This window comes from Lepisosteus oculatus, chromosome 20 (genome assembly GCF_040954835.1).
Source record: "Lepisosteus oculatus isolate fLepOcu1 chromosome 20, fLepOcu1.hap2, whole genome shotgun sequence".
Taxonomy (NCBI): Eukaryota; Metazoa; Chordata; class Actinopteri; order Semionotiformes; family Lepisosteidae; genus Lepisosteus; species Lepisosteus oculatus.
Window position 1 is genome coordinate 15940224 of NC_090715.1, and position 26169 is coordinate 15966392.

Consider the following 26169-nt stretch of genomic DNA (forward strand, 5'->3'; position numbering starts at 1 on the left):
CTTTGCAACGTGCTGTATTCTTATTTATGAAACAGTGAGCCCCTTGAGAGACTGAAAGACTGGAGGCGAGAAAAAGCCGAAATGATTTTCCAGCACATACTGCAGCTTGATTCATCCCCTGCTGAGCAACTGATTTGAAGTTTTAAATGTTTTAGTTGGACTATTTATAGTGTTGTTGCCTTCCGCTAATGGGCAGATTGATGTCCAAATGAGAAATTGTGCTCTTAACACTGTCTTGCCCACAAGTCAGCCGGCTGGTTTCTCAAGCAGCCTAAAGCCAATACCCAACAAGCAATGCAGACCGGCAGCCTTCAGCTTGCCTCTTCATGACTCTGAAATTGATAAAAGTAAAAAAGGTTTCTGGGAGAGAAAATGCCGAGTTGACCATCAAGACTAACACTGACCTGTTACTGAAGCTCAATTTTAATTAAATCACTGTTTTAACATAAAAATTGTTACTTAATTTCCCCTAAATGAAAAAGCATTTACACCTGCTCCTTTCCAACCTAACATAACAGAATGTACTATAAACAGTTTTTAGATATTTTACTTAAGTCTTGCTTTCAGTTTCCACAAATAGGGCTTGTGTTATTTCTTAACTTTCACTGATTTTTTTAATGGTCATCTTAAATAGATGATTGTGAAATTCCACTTGCATTCAATACAATGCAATAAAAATTCCACCTAAAGTGTTAAATGTACTCATTTCACATAATGAGCATGAAATGCCTGCAGTTTTAGCATAGGATATCTGTACACGTCTTTTAGTGATTGACCACAGAAACACTTGTAAACTGCTTTGTTTTATCGAAGAATATTTTTCACCTGTGGTGGTTCATTACCCTTCTCATTAGATAGTGTGAAAGCTTTAAAGTGGCAGCCTTAATTGGGATGGTTGAGTGAATTTGTCTTCCTTCTTAGTAGCTTATTTTTTTTAATTTTGACCGTTCCCAGTAGAAAGCTTAAAATCTATTACCGAGATCCTACCATCGTCTCTAAATTCAGCTTCGTCTCACAGTTCCTCCTGTGTAATTAATGGAATCTGAGCTGTTTTTTTAAGTTGCTGTTTTTCCAACCCAGGCATGGCTGATATAGTCATCTATTTTGTAGTAAAACAACCATCATGTTTTTTAATGTGCAGAATAAACTTTTATTAATTTATGTTACATAATCTGCAGTCCTAATTTTCACATCAAGTACAGATAATTTGCTATGGACAGCTAAATTATGATTTAACAGTCTTTAGTCAAATGATATTCTCTCTGTAGACCTACACTACTATTTGAGACAGCTAGACATCATAGGGCAGGGCTCTCAGACTCAGTTCCTGGAGGCTCTGCTGCCCTCTGGTTTTTGTTCATGTTCTCAGTCACATTGTGTTTTATTTAATTAGGAACATATTTGTAACACTTGTAACCCAGAGGTTATCTACAGGAGACTGTGAAGGAACAACTAAAGGTGTGAAGAAGGCTCCACAGCCGAAAAGTTGTGTTTCTTTTCTTCTCTTTTCAGGAGGGAATAAACCTTTACTTGTTCCTTTGCAGCCTGCGCATGCTGACGCAGCTCCCTGCTTGAACTTCTATAAGTGACTGTACTTTAAATGTCGTGAATGTCTTGTGTAATGAACTGTAAAATACCTTAAGAAAATCCCATATGTCTAATTGAGAAAATAATCATGTTAATTGTTTAATTGAGTGCTCATGTTCGAGCAAAGCCAGAGGACACAAAGCCCTGCTGGGGCCCCTCTCCTAGAGAGACAGAAGAGTGTAGAGCTTATCAAGCTGAGTGATTTTCAGATGCAGTGTAATGAATGATGAGAAAAACAGCATATGGCTCTTGGAAGTGATTGGGTTATGTCTGATGGAATGGGTTTCAGGATGTAATGTCGGGATTCATTTGATTGACTTGAACAGTCCTTGCTACTTTGAAGTGGATTTTTGTTTGTTAGTTCCATATATTTTCTCTGTTATCCCTCTCTTTTTAAGGTAACTATGCCAAAAATGGAGCAGGCTCACAGGACAACTCCATCTCCAGGTACTGACCTTCTTTGTTTCATTGTGTTGGCCCAATCTGTGATGATAACAATGGTATTAATCTGCTGTATTTTCAGTATGATCCACTTTTTATATTCCTCACAACACTTCACTGTGAACATTTAAGGCTTTAAAAACTCCATAGAGCTGCATTTATGAAGTATATCTTATTCATAATAAATTTGTAAAGCTTGTTTCTAATTTCACTATTCCCAAGGACATTTTGCTTTGTTTGCTCTAAAAACAAATGAAATCAATAAGTTATGAAATGAGTTACAATCACAATAAGAGCAAATTGAAGAAATTGTCATAACGATTGCTTGTGTTTATGTTCAATGCTGAGTGGTTTTCTTCCTGTTATTGATATAAAGTATTGGATTTTCTAATTGATTATAAATGCTTTCTGAATTGGCCTACGTTCCTGAAAACATGAGTGAAAATTTCTTTGTGTGTAAGTAATTTGTTTCAAGAGTATTTATCATTCTTTTAATCCAGGTGTAGAAACTAAAACACCTGCAACAAACTGTAGAAACTCTTAAAACCTGTAGAAACTATTTTTGCAATATTGTGAGCTAACTTTGCCCTCAGTTAGAGCCCAGGACAAGGCCACTACCCATGGTTCCTAAACTGTCCGCTTTTTCTTTCAGTCTGATCTTCACCTCAAAATCTTTGACCTCTTAAAACCTTTTTTCACAGAACAGATTTTGTAAAATAGCCATTTTTGTATGAAGTTTGGTGATACAGGGCATGTTACTGGGAGATTCCTGGATCACTCCCAAGCCTCTCAAATAACTGTGTTACCCGTTCAAGAACATAACCTTTAATAGGCTCTGTCCTTTAGATGAGATCTGAATCTATACCTATTACGAATGGCATTCTTTAATCACCAAGGAGTCTAGGACCTTGGTTTTATGCAGAATCTAGCAATGTGGGTTTTAAGTGCCACATTCCTGTTCAGTTAGGATCCGATTAAGACCTGGGAACCAGTCGGTTTCACTTTTTTATCCAGTTAATTAGTTTGATTATGTCATTAGTTCCTGTTCTTAGTGACTCAAGAATACCAGATGTTGATGTAATTCCTGTAAGTTAGTAACTTTGAAAAATAATGTTTGGGTTAATTCATTATATTATATTATATTATATTATATTATATTATATTATATTATATTAAATATCCATAATTCATAGATATTTCTCAGCAGAAATCAGATGTCTGGCAGATATTTATTGTATCGGTGCAAATTTCTATTCACAGACGTCCTCACCAACATTTATAGATATTTACAGAATTTCTAGATGATTTCAGTAACATTTTAGGTTAGGGCTTGCAAATTCCATGTGAATTCTGAAAATTCTAGCCAAGACTGATGCCTATTAATGGTTAATAACATCTTAACAAAACTCAGATTGTTCTCATATGTAAATTTTATTGACAAAATAGTGTTATTAGGTTGCTTACTATGCATTTAGAATGCCTCATTTGCAGTCCCTAATCCAAAATGCATCTCCAGGACTTTTTAAAACCTATTTTTTTCATTTTCCAGATTTAACCGATGACTTGAGTGTAGAAACACCTAGGACAGGTCCCAATTCTCCCAAGAAGCAAACATTATTAAAGAAGAATTTAATGAAGGACAACAGATCAGGTTAGATACGTGCCTTTTGGTCAAGCACTGCATCATGCAGTGATGCTTGTCTGTTTTACTCCTCTCATTAGTGCCTGAGCTTAGCCAATTTTCTGATGCTGTAAGGGTTCTTCTGCTGATTAGAGACATGATTGCAAGAGGGGCTTTTGGGCTATTATTGGGCACAGAATCTAAGCTCAACTACAAACCACACAGGACCTGGTATTTTGTAATGAAAAATGTAACTCAGATTTATTGCATTTATGTGAAGCACATATTGAAACGGAACAAGATTTAATCATGTAAAATTAATCTACAGTATATCTTCATATACTGAACTGAGCTTATGGAATTGCTTTATATTGGGAATGTTCTAGTATTGGGCTGTATCATCAATCCTAACTGCTGAATTATCACCATAGGTAAGCATTTTCAGTTTGAAATGTAAGGCTTCCTTCCTATGGTAGTTAGCATGTAGAACAACATCTGATAAAAAAAACAGAAGTACCAAATGACATTACACAATCTAAATATTATTAACATTAGCTGTCAATTTATTTATTAATCCATTGAAATGTTTTTTCTAACCCACCCCTTTCCAAGGAAAGTTGATCATCTTATCATTTCAATATTTATTTCTTTGGGGTTCTATAACAAAAGAGAAAATTGAACTTGAAATACTTAATTTAACCTAGCAGAAGAACTCCCATGCTATATAGGATAATCAATTAGTCTGATTGTATTTGTTATTTTCTGCCATACTAAAGCATGCATTTATTTGTTGATGTCTAAATAGTGCAGTTCTTTCTTGTTTGCCCAAATTTCAAATAAAATGTGTTAAAAGTGTTACACAATAACACTGAGACTGACGGCAGTGGATGCTTTCTCCATGAAGTCATCTGTTGACGGAGAGTATCTGCGTTGTGAGGTCATCAACAAACAGGTTGTTTATTGTTGTGTGTCTTGCAATGTTACCTGTGCCTGTCAAATATACTAGGTTTTCCTCCCCTTGGTAATTTTATTTGAGATAAAAAATCAGTTCTTACTTTTGGACTTGTGTTCAACCTCTCTATCAAAACCTTTTACAATGGGCAAATAATTATATGAACTGTATATTTCTGTGTTTTAATATGTGTTTTGTTTTATATTCAGTTTGCAAAGGGTGTTTAAAGCAAAGATGTGCAAAAACATTAGACTGCGTAAGATGCTTTGTTTTATGAAACTGAATGACTTCTAAAAAACAATGATACAATACTACAGGAGATTCTACCATAAGATCTTTACTCAGTGCTGCAAAGCTGAACTGTGATAGGATGAGAATGAGCCTACTAGATGTTTTTGACCACATTAATATATCATCACTTTAGTAGTTTAAGTCCTTTAAAGTTGAATGTGCACCTTTGCTCTTATCCTGCCAATCCTTTGTTGTGTTGTGTTTTGTTTTGCCTTTGCTTGTGCTGTGCTTGTGCTGGGCTGTGCTGTGCTGTGCTGGGCGGTCTGTAGAGCTGGTTGAGGAGGCGTACAGAGAAGCCCTGGAGCTGCACAAGGAGAGGCTGAGAGAGGTGAAAGCGCAGACCCAGGCCCTGGCTGCTGAGAAGCAGGCCCTGGCGCGGCAGTGTCAGGAGCAGGGCGAGGGGCTGCAGGCGGCGCAGCTCGCGCTGGAGCAGCTGAAGCAGCAGAACAGGAAGCTGCGGGCGGCGCGCGAGAAGAGCCCCCGGCAAGGTGGGAGCCGTGCCTGCGGAGCCCCCCGTCAGGCTGGGGTCCTGCACCTGCCTGTTCCCCGTCCATAACTGTTCACTTCACGCCTCGACTTCAGGCTTCTGCACGGTCTTCGTCCAGTGATATACTGAGCGGCAGAAAAAAACACCACTTACATCTCCAGCAAATTCTCCAGCTCCAACTTAAAATCAGGAAAAGACCAGTCTTCTTTTTTTTTTTTGCGGCTCACTGACATTTTACTGAGCAGACACGAAAAAGGCACAGTTCCTTATTCTGATTCAGTAGTGGAATTTGACAATTGTAGGCCCCAGTACACATATTTCGAAAACTGACAGAGACTTCAGTTTATGCCTCCTGTCTTTTTTTAATTAGCCTATTTAAATACCACAATCAATATATACCACAGACATTTGCACAGTCATTCATCTAAGTCTTACTTAAATAAGTTAATTAAGTTTTAATTAAATTTTCCATCCATACAGCTCCAGTTCTAACCCAGACCTTAATCAGATTCTTAAAAAAAAAACTTTAGCACTGAGGAAATTACAAGAGAGTTTTAGGAAGGTCTCAGATATTCTATATTAGTGGCATAAATACAAGTGACTCACAGAAAATTAAATTTTTTTATTAATAGTGGGACCATACTTGTAGATGTAGGAGGGTCCTCTAAGGTGGATCTTGATGTAGCTTGCATCAGGTGAGCCCCTGCAGCTGCACCAGTGTCCTGATTTACATTAATCATCATTAATCATGACCTACAGGGTGGGTCATCTGTGTGACAGGCTGGTCGTGTGCTGCCCCTGCTGGAAGCAATATCGGCTGTACATCTCTGCCTTGGGCTGTGCATGAGGCTGCAGATGCTGTGGGTTTCTTCCCATTCCTTCCAAAACCCTGGGCACACACGTGCCTGTTCACTAGTCTATAGGTATCACACATGCTCCCAACTCATCGGGCAAATATCCTGCTGGTCTCAGGTCGGGCAGGTAGGGCAGCCACAGCATGTCAATCGCTGTTATTGAGCAGTGTGAGGATGTCTGGAATGGTCCCAGGCCTTCATCAATGTAGAGCCAGCCTGTCGGTTTGCCATCAATCACTGCAAGTGGAGTTCTGCAGCAACTAGACACTCCTGACCATGCCATCACATTTTGACCTCCCCATTGATCTTGGTGAGGTGCCAAACCTTGTGGTCTCTCAGATTATACGATTGATGGACTGTGTTTGGTTGAAACATCTTGCCAGGTAAAGAATTGCTGGCCATGAACACCTATTGATCAGCAGTGCACAGGTTTAGTCCAGCCTCCAATACACTAAACACATCCTTCTCTGGATAAGGACAATATGTGGGAGCTTGTCTGTGCTTTTCCTTCTGGTCTCAAAATCACTCAAGTGTGTCTTAGTTTGTAATAAATGATCAGTTTATAAAAAAAACGCCCCCCAGAACATTTAATCAAAACGTGTGTGAATAGATTGATGTTTATTTTGGTGCTCAGTGTGACGTTATTCATCCCAAAACTAAGGCAGAAGTGGTTGGAGGCCTGTAAATAAAGGCAGTGATTTGCCAACCCCTCTGGGTGTCCTTCTTCTGCTTTTGTAGTTTGTCTTGGATCTTTGAAATGTGTCGAGTTTAATATTCCTCAAGCTGAGATGCTCAGAAGTTAATTCAAATTTATTGTCTATAAAAAGACTGATAACAGAGATAGCAATCTTATCTTGTCCATTACGCCCTGCATACAACCAAAGAGATCATAAAAATGTATATATATAATTTACAAAAACATGGTGGCATCCTGTGAGAATTTCAGATAATAATATCAGAATGTAGAAAGTTGTTTTAACCATTAGAATCTCTTTCCTCTTGTACACCAGCTGTGTCCTTGTACATAGTTGTTTTTTAACATGGTGACCCAGAACCAGCTCTGGGATCCTGATGGTCTTCTGGTACGACTTGTTTTTTCCAGAAGTGGCTGAACTGCTGTCTCTCAGACAACAGGCCCAGGAGCTGGTTGATGAAAATGATGGGCTGAAAGTGACTGTCCATCGGCTGAATGTGGAGCTGAGTCGCTATCAGGCAAAGTTCAGACCGCTGTCCAAAGCTGAGGTAAAAAATCTCCATTGATTTAAAAGAGATGGAGATAAAAAGCACTAAAATGTGGTAATTGTGTGCTTTGTGAGTGAGTGTTTAATGAGCTGTCCAATAATGCTTTTCCACTCGGATCAACCTTTAAAGTTGTGGTCTGTTTTTAATCCTAAAAACCATATAAACAAATACTTCAATTTGAATATCAGGATATGTTTTTGAATCCCAGCCACCCAAAAAAATGAGCTGGCGTTTTTGTGGGTGCCATGGTGGTGCAGTGATTAGCATCACTGCCTTACAGTTCAATTCCAGACCTGACCAGTAAACATACTAGTAGGTTCATTGGCTTCAGGGACATCTGGCCCTGGTGTGAGTGTGTGTGTGTGTCTGTCCTATCATGCACTGGTGTCTTGTCCAGGGTGTACCCTGCCTTGTGCCCATTGCTTGCCAGGATAGGCTCTGGATCCCCAGCATCCCTGAATTGGAAGAAGTAATAGAAAATGGTTGGGTGGATAGAATTAACAGGTTACTAGTGTTCAGGTTTACAATTTGAAGAATGAAGTTCACAACAGTGGTCCCTATACTAGAGGTGAAGTTATTTTGCATTTAAAATGTCTTGAAATTGGGAACATTACGTTTTGGCATTTTAATACCGTGATAATTGCTTTAAGGTAGCCGCCTTTTACAAGCTTACAGACAGCCATGACTTATTCAAAATACCAAAATTAAGGATGTCTGTCGCTTTATCTATTTCTGAGACTGAGATTTCCTAATGACTTGAAGATTTTGGGAGTAAGATTGTAAAGTGTAATTACAGTAAAAGACTGAAAGTAAATGACTCCATGGAGCAGGGGAATTTGAAGTTAATTTCTTTCTTGTTATCAAGCACTGAGACAACCTGGCTTTGTGCTCTTGAGTTGTCTGGCTGGGGCTGCAAAGAAATATTAACTGACAAAACCTTAATGAAATTCTGCTTTCAGCTTTCATCTTGCAGTGGTGTTTAATGCATTATAGATGATAGTTCAGCTCACATTATAATTTCAAAGCAGCATTAACTTCAGAAAAGGGGCTGATGTTTTTTTCTATGTGAATCCAAACTGAAATTAACCAGGGCACACATTTTTCCATAAAATACCATAATAACATAAAAACTCTCCTCAAATATTTTTTTTCAGTTTTAGATAGTTTTTTTATTAAAACTAATATTACTACAGTTAGATTCCTGTTTCTTAGTTCTTTTATCATTGTCACAGTTCAGTGATATTGTTGATTATGTTTAATGTGATTACAAACATTTCTAAACTGTATCCCGTGCTTTCCAAATTTCAGGCTCTCTGAGTTTCATGTCATCTAAAAGTCTGAAAATTAACAAAAAATCTGTTTGCCCTTATAAAAAAACAAATAGTTTCAAAATGTGGGCTTTTCTGTATTGTAATCTTTTTACATTATGTTTCATGGTAAATTATAGACATATAAGGTCTATCTCCTTCAAATGTTTGTTTTTAACATCTAATCTAAATAAGTTTTGTTTCACACATGTACAAAATATTTAGATTACCTTACCTCAATTATTTTTTTTCTGTCTTATAAAAGGTTTGTGGTATGGTCTACAGTTGTCCTGAACATTTATATCTTTATTCACACTGTGATTTCCTAAAGGGGTTAGAATAACACTGATTGAAGTGATTAACACTTAAAACTGAAGACCAGCTGGCTGATTTCTGTTTTCATTAGCCATAACTCTGTTAGACAAATGGAAAGAAACAGGTCAGAAGCATAAAATAATTCTTCAAATAAATAAAGCCAATTTTCCATTTTTACTTATTAGTTCCAATCACACGCATCACTGCTTTTGATTCAAATGGTAATTTCCAGTTGATTGCGTAACTAGAGAAACCTGACATCTAATCACCACAGAATTCATTTTACAGACCCTGCAGTGTCAATGTTTTAACTCCTAGTAAACTTGCCTGAATAATCATGGGTTTTCTCAAGAGTGCAATTACTTCAGGCTTGGCGTGGATTTGAACAGTCTTGACTCCACTGCAGTTCCCGTCGTTGGCTTCTTCCATGTTGAGGCTGATCTGAAGTCTTTTTGTTTCGTGTTTGGTGTGTGTGAGCCTTGCATCTTTGCTACATGGGTTACTAGTGTGGAGCCAGTTCCAAAAGGTGATGTGTTCAGAAGTTCTGTTCCTCAGGAAGGCAGAAATGGCAATTTGAAAGAAAGTTGTATCAGAGCAATTAGATCACTTTCTTGTCAGATTACTCTCCTAAACAGTGAGGGATTGGTATTTATAAAAACTGCTTTGTCAGCTCTCAGTTTATTCATTTTTCTCTCAAGGAGGTCAGCTATTGCATGACAGTGAGCTTTAGAGCTACCGGAGCCACATAAGTCATTTCTTTGTGTCTATGAAAGAACTTCTAGAAGAGTCTGTGTGCTGTAAAGCAAAGTGCATATTGGGCTTTCAGCTTTTGTTTCCTGGCTGCAGAATGCGTCTCATGGTTTAGATCGCAATGCTGAGCACTTATAAGAATCATGGGAGGCTGGTATAAACCATTGAGCTTTTAAACCCAGCAAACCAGCTACGATCCCCCAAGTCTCATGCTGGATATTATGGAGTCACTAAGATGCTAGAAGTCAAGCAGGACTTCTCTTAATTTTGACCTTTTTGTTATGGTGTAAACCTGCAAATGTGTAATAGACACTTATAGTTTGCATGTCTATCCATCCATTCTGTAACCATTATCTGATACGAGATCCCAAAGGAGCGGGAGTCTAATCTGGCAAACACTGGGCTTCAGACAGGGTACACCTGGATAGAGACACAGGGCACACAGATAGAGACAAACACACATTCAAAAATCAGACAGTTCTTCCCATAAGTCTACATTTTTTGCTTTTACAAGTTATTTCATGAAAGCTTAATTCAGGAGGACTTTTAGGTTATATATTTGTATATATATTTTATTTTGTTCAAAGAAAGTACATTTATAATATAACTGATAAATGTCCAGTATATGATAGAAACTGTATATTGAAGACAAACAAACCTTTCAAGTCAACCCTGCTATATTATCAGCTATATAAAAAAACAATGGGTCTAAAACACATTCAATAGTTTTCAAGCTATTAGAGAAACCAGATATAATTTCCTAAGGCTTTGAAAACCTAGCATTTGACATTCAAACTGGGCATCAGTAGTGAAAGTTCGTGAGAGATGTGACCTTCAGACTTGCCGCAGATGGGATATTTTTAATTTTCTTTACAAATCAAGTAGAACTCATGATGTTCATAGAAAAAAAAAACATGAAATATGCAAGCTATGAGAGCATTAGTCTTATTTTTCAGTCTGGTCAGAGCAGAACATTATTTTTTTTCATTATAAAAATTAATAATGAAACGGCTTGAATACAACGTACTACTATTGCACTGGACAGACACTGCAAAATTACGGAAAACCTGTGACTTTCACTTTTTATAAACCTGGAACCACAGAATATAAACTATATCGGTACAGCAGGCAAAAGCAGATGAAAATATATTCTGACAGCAAACAGCTGACGTCTTACATTTGAAGATTTCTCTTTCCTTTATCAAGCCATCCATTCTTTGTGAACCCAGTCGGGTTTATTGGACTGTAATTGTGACTCCATTCTTTGCACTATTTCCAGAGAGGAGGAAGATTGTTCCAGTGCGGAACCACTGGTCCTCGTGTTAATTCTTTGTGGCAGGAAACCTCAGAAGGCAGTCCCCAGAGGGTTATGTTTTAATCTTTATGTTTTTTTAAGTGGCCCTGATCTAGGCCACTTCCCTTGGAAATCAAATTTGTATTTAAAGGGCTGGAAAAGAGGATGGCAGTCTCCTCACCTTTGGTTTAAAACGTCTTACTTCTTTTAAGGAGCCCGTCAAATCCTAATGAGATCAAGAGTGTCAGTGGTGTCGTTTTCTTGTGAAGGTTTTCAGATAATACCTTTGGGATAATTAAATCTGCCACTGTACAGATTTATTTTATTTTATAGGGGGTCATGCATTAATTTAGTTTTGCTAGAGATTTCGCTGTTGTGTGAAAAATCAAAAGTCCTGAAAAGGGGCTGTGGCCAATACTTATTGTGCTAAATGAAGAGTTAAAAACAGATGGAAAAATCTTTTTTAAATAGAGCATAATATCAAAAGACTTGTTCCTCCACTTTTCAAAAACTGTAAAAAAACTAACAATATGAAGGTAACATTGACCAGTACGTTGGTTAGCTGAAAGAGACCAAGCAGGTCCATCTGTGGCTAGTGATACACAAACAATTTTTTTGGAAAAAACAAATGGCTATTCTTTACTGTGACTGGCACCAAATCAATGTACAATGTTCTTTCAGTAATTTTGCATATTCTTCAATGTTTTAGGCACTAAACTGTAATTACTGTTAGCATTTTGGAGAATGCTAATCGTAAGTAAACTCTTGATTTGTACAACCCTTTCTTGCATGAAAATGTAAATGGTAAATGTTTTTGAAACGTGTGTGTGTGGAGTGGATTTCTAAATATTGAAATGGCTTACCCGAATGACAGACACTTTAGGTTCTCTTTGGATAACCTGGAGCAGTGGAGAAACCGAAATTGCAGTATTCACGTCTCTTCCATCAGCACTAATGAACTGTTATTGAAATGTGTGAGGTTATGGGATGGTGGGAAAAAAAACTCCTTTAGAAATTAGAATTTTTTATGGAGGTTTTCTCTTAGGAATTGTGTGTTGTAATAGTGTGAACGGGGGAAAAGAACGAGTTTTATTCGTTTTTTTAAGTTACAGATCAAGAGGATTTTTTAATCAACATGACTGCGTGCTGTGATTCTGAGTCTTACACGGAGGTCTTTTTGTTCCTTCTGCTTTCATAACTCTGACACTCGACAGACAGTGTCAAAGGAGTTAAGGCTGAAAATAGAGAAGGCACTAAAAGAAAGATTATCTGTGGTTACCTTTCTTTCAGAATAATGTCATGTCTAATGTGAAGCTCATTAACGTGCCTGCGATAATGCTGCACTTCATAGTGGATATGCCACAACACACCATTTGGAATCTGCCTAAACCCATGTTCTTCTCTTTTAAATCCAGTGCCCCAAGATCAATGCCTTGCCAATGAAAGGACCGCCCCCTCCCTGGCTGGTAGGACCTGAATACAGAAGTATATGATATGTGTTGAAAAAATAGCACACATCACCCTGAGGAATTAATATTCTCAACAGCATTTATCTGTGGCTTCTTACATTTTGCAGAGGTGAAAAGAGGTGCAATTGTCAAAATAGGAAATACTCCAATTTCTTTTTTGGTTGTAGTTGTTCAGAACATGTGTGATTTATATAGACAGGAGTAATTTATAGTCTAAAGGAAAAAAAATATTGGTATATGGAAAAATCGATAATCTCTTGATTTCTTGTAAAGTTATCTTTTTTAATCAAATCAAATCACAACACTATATCAACATAACTGTAGAATCAATCACAGGAAAACCCCACACCCTGCCAAATGTTATTAATAAAATTTTACTAAAAAAACACCTCTGAGACAGTGAAAGAGAGTTAGTGGTAAATTAGACATGGAGTTATACACAGAATATTCTGAGTTTCCTTGCTGTCACCATTGTTGGACTGCCCAAGGCAGTCTGTGTGTATATAGATCACATTGGAGTCTGCTGTACAAATACAAATAAAGATAAAAATGTGTGAAATAAAATAATCCTCCCTATACAGTTTTCAGTAACTGTTATAACATACATGTTATTCAACTGCAGTTGTTGATATCTGTTGTTTCTAATCATCATAAAAAAAGTTATACATGATCGTGCACTCAGCTATTCTTTAATATGAAATATCTTTGGAAAAATATCACATCTTTATTTGAACATTTTTTTTTAGCTGGACATGAAATATTTATCTCCTTTACTTTTGGCATACGAAGACCGTCTGAGTGAGAAAGACGAGCTCCTGCGTGTTTGTGAGGTAAGTGTTATTTCATGAGAACGAAAAACCCTTTTAATTCTCATGATTGTATTATTCCTAAATACTAAATTAAATAATTTGAGCTTCCCATATTTTAAAACAGTAGTAAAAGCAAAATCTGCATGTGTATCTAACTATGTACCTATAAAGTTATCAAATAAATGTCTGTAGGTACTGAAGGTTGAGAAGCATCTGTTATGCCCTGCTGTTTAAAAATGTTGAGCTATTTTTAGTTTTAGTGAGGCTTCTAGACTTCAGTTAACATTTCATGATTAATAACTGTAGTCAAGAACATGCTGCCTTTGTTTTCTGTTGTTCATCATTATGGGTGGCAGCTGATGCATGAGACCCGTAGTCTAGAACCCGTTACAGAACCAATAGCCTAAAAAAGCTTTGCCCGGGTCTGTTTTGGTCAACCAGGAGGAGCTGAAGACCTTCAGCACACGTGTGGGAGAGGTGGTGAGAGAGAATGAGGAGCTCCACCAGCAGCTTGAGAGGAGTGGCCCAGTCGGCCGGCGCGAGTGGTGAGTGCTTTGTCTCGGCCCAAGACAGCGTGCAGTGTAAGTGCAAGGGTGATGGACGCAACAGCTTTCAACAATCTGTCCAGTAAAAGTGCTCATGTAAGAAAGGATTCAGGATTGAACTCTGACTTTTAGTATCATTTTCCTCCATCACATTTTAAGGCTTTGCAAGATCTCTAGGTCCCACTGGATCCAATGGTGGGCTTTAGGGCACACTAGTTGGTCCTAAGAAAATGTGATATACATTACAGATCTTGATCATTTTTTACTATACTATTTAGGCACTAAAGTTTATAAGGAAACTAAAGTCAAATAGTTCAGCTAGCTTGGAATATCAAGCCTAGTCATGCTTACAATATGTAATACCCTTCCTGATATTATTACATACTTATTAGTACCTGCCTTTTCAAGTAACCTAGTATATAGTTATAGTATGTTGTATACAGGATGGAGCGGTGGCTCTGTGGTTCAGGATCTGCGCCTGTGGCTGGAAGGTTGCCGGTTCGTATCCCACGGCCAGCAGAGCAATCCTACTCCATTGGGCCCCTGAGCAAGGCCCTTAACCCCAACTGCTACAGGGGCGCCATATAAATGGCTGACCCTGCGCTCTGACCCCAAGCTTCTCTCCTTGTCTGTGTGTCTCATGGAGAGTAAGTTGGAGTCTGCGAAAAAACAAATTCCTGATACAAGAAAATTGTATATGGCCAATAAACTGATCTTATCTTATCTTCTAGTGTTACTAGTTGTTATCTGAATACTGTGATATGTCGTCTGTACAACGGTACCCAAAATGCTTTGGAATTGCAGGGAACAGACATTACAACATTTTTATGTGTTCTATTCTGTTGGACCAGTGCCTGCAAAAATGTTTATTATAATGCTTAGACACATATCAAAAAGCAATGTTTCTTTAAGTGTTGTGTTCAGTTAAGGTAATCAGTATGTGTTCAGAAAGTGAAATTTGAACTAATTTAATAATATACAGTAGCAACAATTTCATTAAAATATTATAATAACTGATTGAACTTACTTTGATTTACATAGCATTTAATATTTCTTAACTGTATTCTGTATGCCCCTTTTAATTACAGTGTAATTTACACTGTCAATGGAAGTGATTGTAGGTGTGTACTACACTCTTTGCATTAATTTCTGAAAGAACCCACTTGTTCTGCCCTTGCCTTACCATATCAACCATAGCAAAATAACTTCTAGCTAGGAATATCTGTAAATATAGCACTGTCTTCCTCATTTTCCCAGTCTTAATCCTTTTGAAATATTTTATTCAAATTCAAGAAGCCAAACTACGTTTAGGCTGTTTAATTAATTTTTCTATTTCCATTCTTATTAAAGTCACTATGCCAAAAGGAACAGCTGTAGTTGCAAATGTTTAGAGATGTCATCATCATTCATAGCCTTTTCTGATTTCTGTTTACTTCTTCTGAGAATTAGATTTCTGTTGCTGTGGCCCAAACCCATGCAAATGTAAAACCTGCTGTGGAACTTGTAACTCTCCATAATGGGGAAAAAAATCATTCATTTTTATAACGGCACTCATGTACTACATTTTTATGCATTGTCTGTTACGAATGTGACCAAAGTGAAGCCCATAAATCTCAGCATATTGGTAAGAAAATGTCCACAGGAAATCTTAGTGCAAAATGAACTATTCCACTTCAGTTTGTTCCTTATGCTTCAGGATTTGTTTTCAACATTCCTTTTGACTTGCTAAAAACACTAGAACTTAAAAATTATCATGGGAAATAATAAAAATTAAAATAAAATTATATTTGTAAAAATGCATTATCACGGTAATTCAGTAATTTCAATTGCTAAATAGGCAGTGAATGAATTAAGCTTTGGGAAGAAAAAAATGGTTAACATGCATTACAATTACTATATATTGCATAATTCACTACTTTTCCTCCAAATTGAATGTCCTTACTCTTGATTAAAGGCTGACTGATTGCCATCTAAATCCATCTTAATGCTCACGCTGAACCTTTTAGAAGCTGTTTTTGCTTCTGCCTTATCTTTTTTGTACATATTGAATTTGATGTTGCTCAGTGGAGGCACACGATTTGAAGTAGCTTGGGTGCTGCTTACTGCTCAGATGGCTCTAATATCTATTCAGATTGGATAGTTCATTTTTATTTAATTTCTTTCTTTTTCCATATCTTTCCATATCTTTAAATCTGTTTTTGGCTTAGGTAATGTTTTAAGTTACATCTATTTTTACAAAGACAGTTTTCCACCAAGATTCCTCAGTGCTGAGGATTTGGATGAGAATGAGGATGTGTTGTGGGGAAGTATGTAAGTAAGGCACATTTTGAAGTGTACAGTATTTCTCCAGTGGACCTCGGAGTATTGAGCAGTGCTAATTTGCTTTGTGTAAGCCACCTTTCTCACAGTTACCTTGGAGTAGAAGCTACACACTCATTTCCTGAACAAGCAACATTGTGTTTTTTAATTTTGTTCCATTTAAGTTAATGGTTATTTAATTAGTCCAATTTTAAAAATAATTCTAATGTTTTTTTACTACACCCCACTATGCATTCTAGTTCTAAAGAAGTCTTCGAATTCATTAGCTTGTGATGCTGCAGGAGGCACAATCATCACATGGCCTGAAAAATAGATGATTCTGCACACAGCCACACCCAGAGAAAGGCTGACAATCTGAAAGTGTTTATTTATAAACAAGAAATAAAATTAACCTGCCTCTTATTTGCGCTCCTAACTGGCTTTGTTTCCCTAACTAAACACTGGACAGCTACTGTGCTACTGGTGTGTTTAGTTGTCTTCTTTAATATTCCGAAAAAGCCATTTTGGAAGAAAAATAGAAAAAGAATGGCTGTTCCATACTCGCAGCCCTTGGCCTTAGCAATGTTCGCTCCACAATTCAGCTTCCCCCTCCAGTCTTTGGTCTGCACAGATAAAGGAGCAATCCCTTTGTATCCTTGGTTCAGCAGTCTTTTCTCACCCTGCATTTCTTCCCTAGATAGCAGATACGCTTTCTACCAGCTGAGTAGTTGATTTATACAGGCTGTAACAGGGCATACAGCTAATCCCTCCAAGGCCAATGCCATTGTGAGTGCTGGCAATCTCTCACGGCAATCTTGGTACATGCAAACCTATTGGTAAACTGGATGACACTTCGGGGAAAGTACCCTCCTTCGAGGATTACGCCCCTCATGGCATCACAAGATGAACACAACCTTGAACAGATTCAGTTGAACTAACAATTTACATGAATGAAGTCATGGGAAACTTACTGAACCCAATATTCGTTGTGGGTCTCAAGGACTGATCCTTAAAGAAGATATCTTAGAAGGTTTTTATTCTTTTCTAATCAATACAGTTGCCATGTGAGCAGAAATCTCACATAATCACACTCAACAACTATACTCATCAGGATATGGAGGATGAAATGTTATTACTCATGATGTGAAGCTTCTTTAAACTTTCCCTTTATCATTGATTGATTGTGAAATACATGCATAGCACAGAATCATGAAGCTCAAGGACAACCAAACAAGACGAGAGTGTTATCTCCTGCTCCAGATCTTTTTCTGCTGTTCCTGTGCTTGTGCAAGTACAGTAGCACCCCCTGTTATTGCTGTTTATGTATTTCAGGCATCAGCTGCAAGATCAGGCAAAATTGGTACTGGAGGAAAATCAAGTGCTGATGGAACAGCTTGACATACAGCAGGCTAAAGCCAAGGAAACCCACAATCTCCACATTAACGAAGGCATGATTGCTGTTTTTTCTCTTTTTCACTGCAGTGATCTCCATTTTAATTATATCAATTTACATTTTAAGGTAAATAAATTGCTGCACTGTCAAATAAGCCACAGATTTGCTTTGTGTGAGCACTGTAAACGCAAAGAAATTGGGTCCAAAAAATGAGTTGTTTTTTTTGCTCTTGTGCTCTCAATTCTGGAAGTCAACAATTTACTGCTAAGGAGGTGGCAAGCATGCAGTATAAAGACCATACTGTTGAAATGACTTGCTCTGTCTCCGCAGTCTCCAGACTTACCAAAGAGCTAATGCTGTTGGAGTCAGAGAAGCAGAGGCTGCAGGAGGAGCTGTCCAAGTCAGACAAGCAGCTCCAAGCATTGCAGGCCCAACACAGGGAAGCCCGCAGCAACCTGGACACTGCAGTGAGCTGGGAGGAGCACTCCATCGCCATTAACAAACTCAAAAAGTACAGTTTTCTGTCCCCTAGAGATCATGAATGCTTTTGGTTAATATGGAGTCTAATTTATTGCTTTTTCCCCAGGTTTACTATATATCTGTTCAACATTTAATGTATCTGAAGATATCTGTTCATGATATATCCGTATTAATGAAATCAGTTATTCCTGAAAGACGGGCTTTTGTTTTTAATCTGTTATATTTGGTACGGTAATATTTTTTTGTAATGTCATCTCATTTTTTCTTAAGAAATGAGAAATTTCATCATTGTTGATTTTAAAATCAAGCAATTTTTAAAAACGTAGTGTAGCAGCTTACAACCAATTTCTCATTTTAAGATTTTCTGCTCACAGAACACTGTATTAGAAGACATTTTGAAAGATTCAATGGACTGTAAATACTAACTCATAGAAGATAATGTCATCTCACAGTGTAGGGTGAACATTATATATAGATTTATGGTTTCAAACCTCTAATGGCTGCATTTTTGCAGATAATTTTAAAAAGCCTATAATAAGCCTTTTCATTTTTGTTCTACGATAAGATTCTATCTTTCCAACTATAATTTTGACACTTTGAGAATCTGCTTCACTGACATTTACCTGTGGACAGTGGGAGTCACTTAAATCAAGCTTCACTTCAGTAAGCTGACAAGCTATCTATAATCAGTTGATCCAGAAAGCTTATTTTTGTATATCCCATGAAATCCTTTAATATAGATAGGGCATCATGCTATCATGGTACTGATTTCTCACTTATATCATTCCCACTTCTAAAACACAACATTATAGGTCACATGGAAGGATTTGTGTGATTTTCTGAGCTATTCATAGTGTTTTGATATTGCAATATAATTGTTATTATGGTTTACAATCCATTGTCCAGACACAGATAATGTTTCAAGACATCAAAATTACAGTGATTAAACTGTGGCATTTTTTACATCTTGTTTAAGACAATTACAACAAGAGGAAGAGAAGAAGAAGGCCGAAATTGAAGAGCTGATGGGTCCAATTGCGTCCCTCCAAGCAGAGAAGAAAACCTTGCTTTTGGAAAATAAGAGCCTTAGTGCTGAAAAAAAGACCTTAGAGGCAGAGCTTGAAATATCACAGAAATCCAACAGGTACTTACCAACCCTTACAAGTACTGTTTTGTAACATGTTATGTTTGATACAAAAGATGTAACTGTGAAAAATATGGGAACAGAATTTTAAATTTATAAGGCTCTTATGAGGCATGGGGTTTGGCTATTAGCATGACTGCCTCACAGCTTTTGGGGTTCAGTTTCAGATGGGTGTCTATTATGTGGAGTTTGCATATTCTCCCATATTTACATGGGTTATTTCTGGGCGTTCCCGTTTCCTTCTTTTTCCCCAGACATGTCTACATTGTGGAATGTATGGTAGTGCCTCACACAATCTAGACACGCTCAGTTCGTGGTGTTCAGGTAGTGGTTCAGTTCTTCCCTGGGTGCAGTTCCGGACCTGGGGGGGTTTCTTTGTGGGGTTTGCATGTTCTTCCCATGTTCATGTGGGTTTCCCCTGGGTGATCCTGTTTCACCCCACACTGCAAATGCTGGCGGGTTAATTGGCTGCTTGGACAATTGGCACGGGTGAGTGAGTGTGTGTTATTGTCTGTCTGCCCTTGATGTACTGGTGTCCTGTCCAGGGTATATTCCACCTTGTGCCCATTGGTTGCTGGGGTAGGCTCCAGCTCCCCCACAACCCTGAATTTAAAGAAGCAGTAAGAAAATGGATGGATTAATAAGACCAGATATACAGTACTATTTTAATTACCCATCTACCAAAGCATTCAACTGTGTCCAACCGGGAGACATGAACAGAAGGTAAATCTCCAGAGCATCACATACTTGATTTGAGCAAATTAATTTTTTGTGAAGGACTGTTTGATGAACAAATGATGTTTTTTCCTACATCTTTAATCTTCAGTAGCTATGTGTGCTTAAAGAGGAACTGCAACGGTATTTTAATATTTCGGGGGTTAAGAAAGAATCGGCATTGATGAGTGCATTTCAAACCGCAGTGAAAGTAAAACATCAATGTAAAATCATGGTCATGGTCATGACAAGACCAGCAATTTGCAACCACTTGGCGACCGTACAGTACCTTAACAGAGTCAATGATTTTGTGCTTAATTCAGAATTTGTAAAATTTTGTGATTATTTTGTTCCTGAGGTGTAATAACCAGTCTGAGAAATTGGAACTCCCCTTTAAAACATACTTCTGCTTCCACTAGGCATAATAGTACACATTCTTCTTGGGTCCAGTCCCTGTGAACCGATCCTCTGTAATCCTGAATCCTCAGCAGACTCTTAAAAGACTGATATACCTGGCAGAGACCAACTTCAGATTTCCAAAGATCTTGTCTCCTTCTTCTTCAGGAAAGCACAGAAGAAGATCAGGTTGTTGAAGCAGCAGGTCGAGGAGGCCATGGACAGAGAGCTGGCAGCAAACCAATACCTGGCCAGCATCATCTCCCTAGCGGAGCGAACCACGCAGGAGAGAGACCAGCTCATGCACATGGTACTTTACACACACCTCTCCCAATGCGCACATCCACAGTGCACAGGCAAGGTGGAGCAAAGTGGCAGAAAAGGCAATTTCACTGACCACCCACACACTGTGCCGAATTTTTTTGCTTTCCATGGGCTTCTCATTAATTAATTCTCTCATTATTATTGGTTTGTTTAAATTGGAAATTTCTTGCAAATTTGGAAATCCATATACTGTACATTGTGGTGTTATATCCTAGAACTGCCATGATACGCTGTGGTACTAGGAGAGCTCTGTGCTATGGGAAGCTTTAAGGGACCTTGTCCCAGTTTGAGCATCTGACAGTTTGCTGGGGGTTTAAGATAACTAGATGGATCTCCTCCCTTTAAAAAGGAAAAGGTTTGTGGGAATACCCTTTACCCCTCCCGAAATGAAGAATTAATCCCCCTTTTGGCCATGCCCCCAGCTCCCCCCCCAAAAAAAAAAGAAAATGAGTGAGGGGAATTCCCTGGATTTTGCACAAGTGCCCGTTATCAAATTATGTTATCCCTCTCTTGCAATATATCCAGGCACCTACCCTGTACTAATCACACACTGTAAGTGAAGGATAGTTCCAACATTGGAAACCCATCAGGCTTCATCAACTGTGATGAGAGCCACAGGACATTCTACAATCAAATAGATTTTAGATCATTCTGATATGTCACACACAAAAACAAGAACCAAGTAAGCTCATCAGTTTTGACTGTGAAAAGAAAAGCTTTGACAGAGGCAAACAAACATGGGAATTATTTATTTGCTTCTCCAAGCCCAATTTTATTTACTTTTGTGTTTGTTTTCTGGTTTTTGATAGAAAAGTTAATCTAATATATGGCTGGTAAGATCTCAATTGATGAGGCAGATAGATCCCAATTTATGTTCCCCAGCAATGCATCCAGTGGCATTTCATCAGTTTTTCTGACACATTTTGCTTGCAACACATTTGTGGTGGCTCTTATTTTGAGTGAAAACATAATGGAAGAAAGTAAGAGCTTTCATTGTTATTTGTTACATTAAAAGTAACATTAATCTTCTTTAGCCTGTGAAGGAAATCATATTAGTTGACAGAGCACACTAGTTGCAACCCTTTATAAAAAAGTCTTTAAAGGGTCTGGCATTTGTTGTTGTGCAGCCATAACACCTGGACTTTATGAAAAAATACTCGTATCTTATGCCAAAGAAAAATCAATGAAAGAAAAATATGATCATTTCGCATCAGAAGCTTTTTTTTTCCTGAAACAAATTGGGAAGGGTGAAGATTAGATTATTTTAACACTTGAAATGATTTGCTTTGCTTGGTTGCTTTGCTATCATAAAGCAGGCAGCATGAAAACAGATGCCTGTACATTGGTGCAGAACTATTCAAGAGAAAAAAAACATGGGTGATATGTGAGGGTGTCATTATGAAAGGGAGTGGCAGTACAATCAGTGATGACTTTGTACTCATATGCTTTTGCATTTGGACATTGAAAGATATTCAACTAAATGCTTTTTCAACATGGACACGACTCCTACTCAGTTTTTGTTTCTAAGCAAGATCCTGACTTAATTGTTTTAAATTTCTCAGGTTAGATGTAGTGTTCCGTGAAAAACTGCAGAAACAATAAACTTAAGTTTATTGAATAGAAATTGCATACAGCTTCCTTGCAGTTTATAATACTGTGAAAGTATAGTCTGTAAGCTTTTTTCAGCTTCACATTTAATCAGAATTTAACTCAATCAGCAATTACCGTAATTGAAGGTTCAAGAGGTAACGCAATTAAACATTTAAAGTGGGAAGGCATTTTCTATACACCTTTCATAATATCGCCATTTCGCCTCCTTTCCATAGCTTTTTATTGCCTTTTCTAGCACATTTACTGCAATTGTCATTTTTAAAGCCTTCTGGCTGTGTGAGTCACAGCTATATAATTTTCACGAGATTGCTTATTACAGAAACATTGGAAAATGTTCTTTTAGGTCTTTAGAAAACTGCTCACAGCATCGAATACAGGCTGCTAGTCATTGTTTTATGTAGAAGCTTCTCTTTTACAAGCCTCAAGACAAGACCCGTTTTTCTTGATAACGTATTACTGGAGGATTTGTAGATTGGAAGGCGTTCTTGATTTATACGGTAACTCTACTAGTTATCTAGATTTCTTAAATGTCCTGTTTTAGTAAATGTAGAATCTGTGCCTGCTTGTGAGGAAGAAGTGTGTCTGATGAACTGAATGTGGTAGCTTGTGGGTGATCTAAGAGAGACGGGTCTGATCTGCAGTATCAGATGTTCACATATTAATGCAAGATGCAGAAGGCTTTGGACTGTTACCTTTAAACTCCATTTAGGTTGTGTGTCACAAATACCCCCTAAAAATTCATCTTTCCATTTTAGTTAGAACTTGGCCTAATACATTATATTATATGCTAGTATATTCTATATATACATGATGTTTATATTTGATAAAACCTGAACATTTTATTAACGTTTGAAGAGGAAAACGCTAAACAGGTTAAGGTTAAGTTCAAAGTATGAGTCTGAGGATTTTAACTGTGAATGAAATATTTGAAAAACTTAAAAAAAAGAAAAGATTAGTTTGGCAAGTGTACATGAAACTTATTAGTTCATGACAAATCATGTCATTCTTTTTATTGACATTCATTACTTGTCTCAGTAATATCCTGATTTTGTTTCAGCTGCCTGAGAACAAAGAAAAATAAGAATTAATTTAAGTTTCCCATTGTGATTCCCATTGTGACTGGGTAATTTGGCTCTGTACCTCCCAGCAGTAAATCCTCTTCCTGCTGTGGAGCATGATGACAAAAGAGATACTTTAGAGCAGCAGGAGTAGACACCCTCCTACAGACCTCAGGTCCTGAGCAGGATTTACTGATTGGTCTTCATTAGAAGACTTAGACTTAAAAGAACTTTATCCTAATACAGTGATGGCTGTTTTCATGGTCTTTCTAGGATCAGTGCTCAGGGTAGGTTTCTCAGAAATGATCCAGATCTTCTAATGTGGGGGGGGGGGTGCTACAAAATTGAAGTTTTGGGGTATATGTTTCTCAAGGACGTGCCTCGTGCAGCGCTTTGTTGATGATGGGCAGCCTTAAAATGAATATGTATTATTCTGACCACTCTAATCTCTCCATCTGTGTTCTCAAAGACGGTTTTCCGAACTCATACATCAGAAAGACCACCGAAACCAAAATTATTCTGCAGCTAGGATCACACATTCTCCCTTCCCTTAACGACAGACTACTGTTCTTTTAAATTTTCTCCATTCATTGGAAGTTTCATTTCACACCTCTCTGCACCCATTCTGACTTCACACCTCTTGATTGGCCTCTCTTTCTGTCCCCTGCTCCCGCCTCTCACTCCTCCTCCCTCCCAACCTTTGTTCTCCCGCTACTTTACCTTTGCCTACTGCCCTGTCTCTCTCACACCTGAAGAAGGCTCCACGGCCGAAACGTTGTGTTCTCTTTCTTCTTTTTTTCAGCATGGAATAAACCTATTACTTGTTCTTTCATTGCTCCCAGGTGATGGTTTAGTCCATTAATGTCATGTCAGGGCTCTTTGCTGGCGAGTAAAATGAAAATCTAAAAACTAAAATACAGGCACAAGTTACATGTTTCCCTTTGATTTTTTTTTACCTTCAAGTCAGTGAGGTGTGTAAGATTTGATATCATCTTGCTTTTCTTTAGTTTCATATGTCAGAGGGATAGCCAAAATGCTGGAATTTCACATTCCATTCGTTTTTGAGGACTTTGGTAAAACGAGATAATCAATCAATTACTTAATTTAATTTACTTTATTAGGGAGGTGGTTGAATCAAGGTATAATCCTGTTTTGTATTATTTAACTCGGAAGGGCTTACCTTATATCAGTGAAGACACTGAGGAAATAGCTGGAAAAATGAAATAATTATTTTCAATTCTTTAGTGTTCTCATTGCCTGCATCACCTGATTCTTTCTTTTAGCTGCTGGAAATGGGCCTGTTTGGTCTGCTGATAGTGTCTAGGTATCTGGTCCAAAGGGCCTGCTTAATGGCTGCAGTCTTCACATCAGTATTCAAGGAACAGTGAAAAAGCACATTTGTCTCTTTGAACTTCTAGCTTCTGCTTTCTGAAAATTACAAAGCAGAGTGTGAACAGAAGAAAGGTTATCACTGAACCTAAGTGAAATAGCCACTGTTTCCATGGTTAAAATTTTAGATCTAATGGCAGTAATTTAAAACCAGAAAAATATATTGTGGCATAACTAAGTCGTGACAGCTGCTGTAGAAATGGGAACACAAGATCAAAACAAGTGTGAAACAGTTAATAAAATGTACTGTAGCTTACCCTGACCACAGACTCAAGTCAAATTCAATTAATAAAATTGCTTACATTAAAAATCTGCATAAAATTGTATAATTGCCACCCTTAGAGTAGAAAAATACCAAGTGTTATTTACAGTACAGCACATGTTCATTACTTCTCTCGTAAACTTTGGTAATTAAGTATTTATTAAATGGTAAGCTTAACAGGACAGACATATTTATTACAATAATTTAAACAAATGCACTACATGTACTATTTACACTACTATATACAGAGATTTACAAATCTGAGATCTGAGACACTACCAGAAATTGATACCAAAAGCGCTTCAAAAGATCAAAGAGATTTAAGGGTTAATTGGCTTCTGGGAAAACGGGCCCTGGTGTCCCATCCAGGCTGTATCTGGCCTTGTGGCTATTGTTCTGGCTCCCCTGAGACCCGGCACTGGATAATGCAGTTAGAAAATAGATGGGAGAACCATAATAATATACTTTAGTGAGCACCATCTAGGGAGCCATGTCATGTGATATCAGCAGGTGTGAAGAAGGATGATGTTTACCCTGTTAACCCTTTGTCTTTTCATTTCTTTTTCCACTTTACCTTCAACTCCCAGGTCCGTAACCCTTCCTCTGCCCTTTCTATCACAGGCATCCACTCTGGAGCAGGACAAGAATGGCGTGTTGAACCGGATTATAGAGGGCACAGTTCGACTGGGAAAGATGCAAGAAAAAGTCAGGGTAAGTCTGCTTCACAGACCAGTAGTAAGCTGCAGTCCAGCTTGATTCAAATCTGCTGATGACTTTGTAATGTCCTGACATTAATTAAGTAGCCTGGGAGATATTTGCAGCTGATATGATAAATAACCTAATTTAAGAAGCTCTGGAGACAATAGCTGCCTGACAGAGTTTACCTGATATTGATCGCGAGTATGTGATGTCAGCTGGGGAGACATTATTTTGTGATTAACCAGAGGTGATGCCAAGGTGTACAGGCAACAATCCCAGTCCAGGAAAACTACTTTGGTTGGCAGTTCAAAGTAATTGAATCAAGTACATTTTACAATAAAGAGAAAGTCAACATTTTCTAGGAACAGTCTGCACATTTGTAGCTGTCTGAGCTTTGTGGGAAGAAAGCTGTCAAAGCACTGTCCAATACTATTTCT

General features: G+C 37.8%; 1 protein-coding gene across 4 annotated transcripts in view; it reads left to right on the forward strand.

The window, feature by feature from the left end:
* cep89 (centrosomal protein 89) overlaps positions 1 to 26169 on the forward strand; it is an 84493-nt gene that overhangs the window by 10465 nt on the left and 47859 nt on the right. For all 4 annotated transcript variants that reach the window (XM_015368241.2, XM_015368244.2, XM_069181169.1 and 1 more), the window contains 12 exons: positions 1986 to 2034; positions 3578 to 3679; positions 5162 to 5380; positions 7336 to 7475; positions 12557 to 12607; positions 13357 to 13440; positions 13861 to 13964; positions 17595 to 17710; positions 17986 to 18166; positions 19112 to 19279; positions 20558 to 20699; positions 25655 to 25744. In XM_015368241.2, the coding sequence (XP_015223727.2) occupies positions 1986 to 2034; positions 3578 to 3679; positions 5162 to 5380; positions 7336 to 7475; positions 12557 to 12607; positions 13357 to 13440; positions 13861 to 13964; positions 17595 to 17710; positions 17986 to 18166; positions 19112 to 19279; positions 20558 to 20699; positions 25655 to 25744 (1446 nt within the window). The remainder of the gene's footprint in view (positions 1 to 1985; positions 2035 to 3577; positions 3680 to 5161; positions 5381 to 7335; positions 7476 to 12556; positions 12608 to 13356; positions 13441 to 13860; positions 13965 to 17594; positions 17711 to 17985; positions 18167 to 19111; positions 19280 to 20557; positions 20700 to 25654; positions 25745 to 26169) is intronic.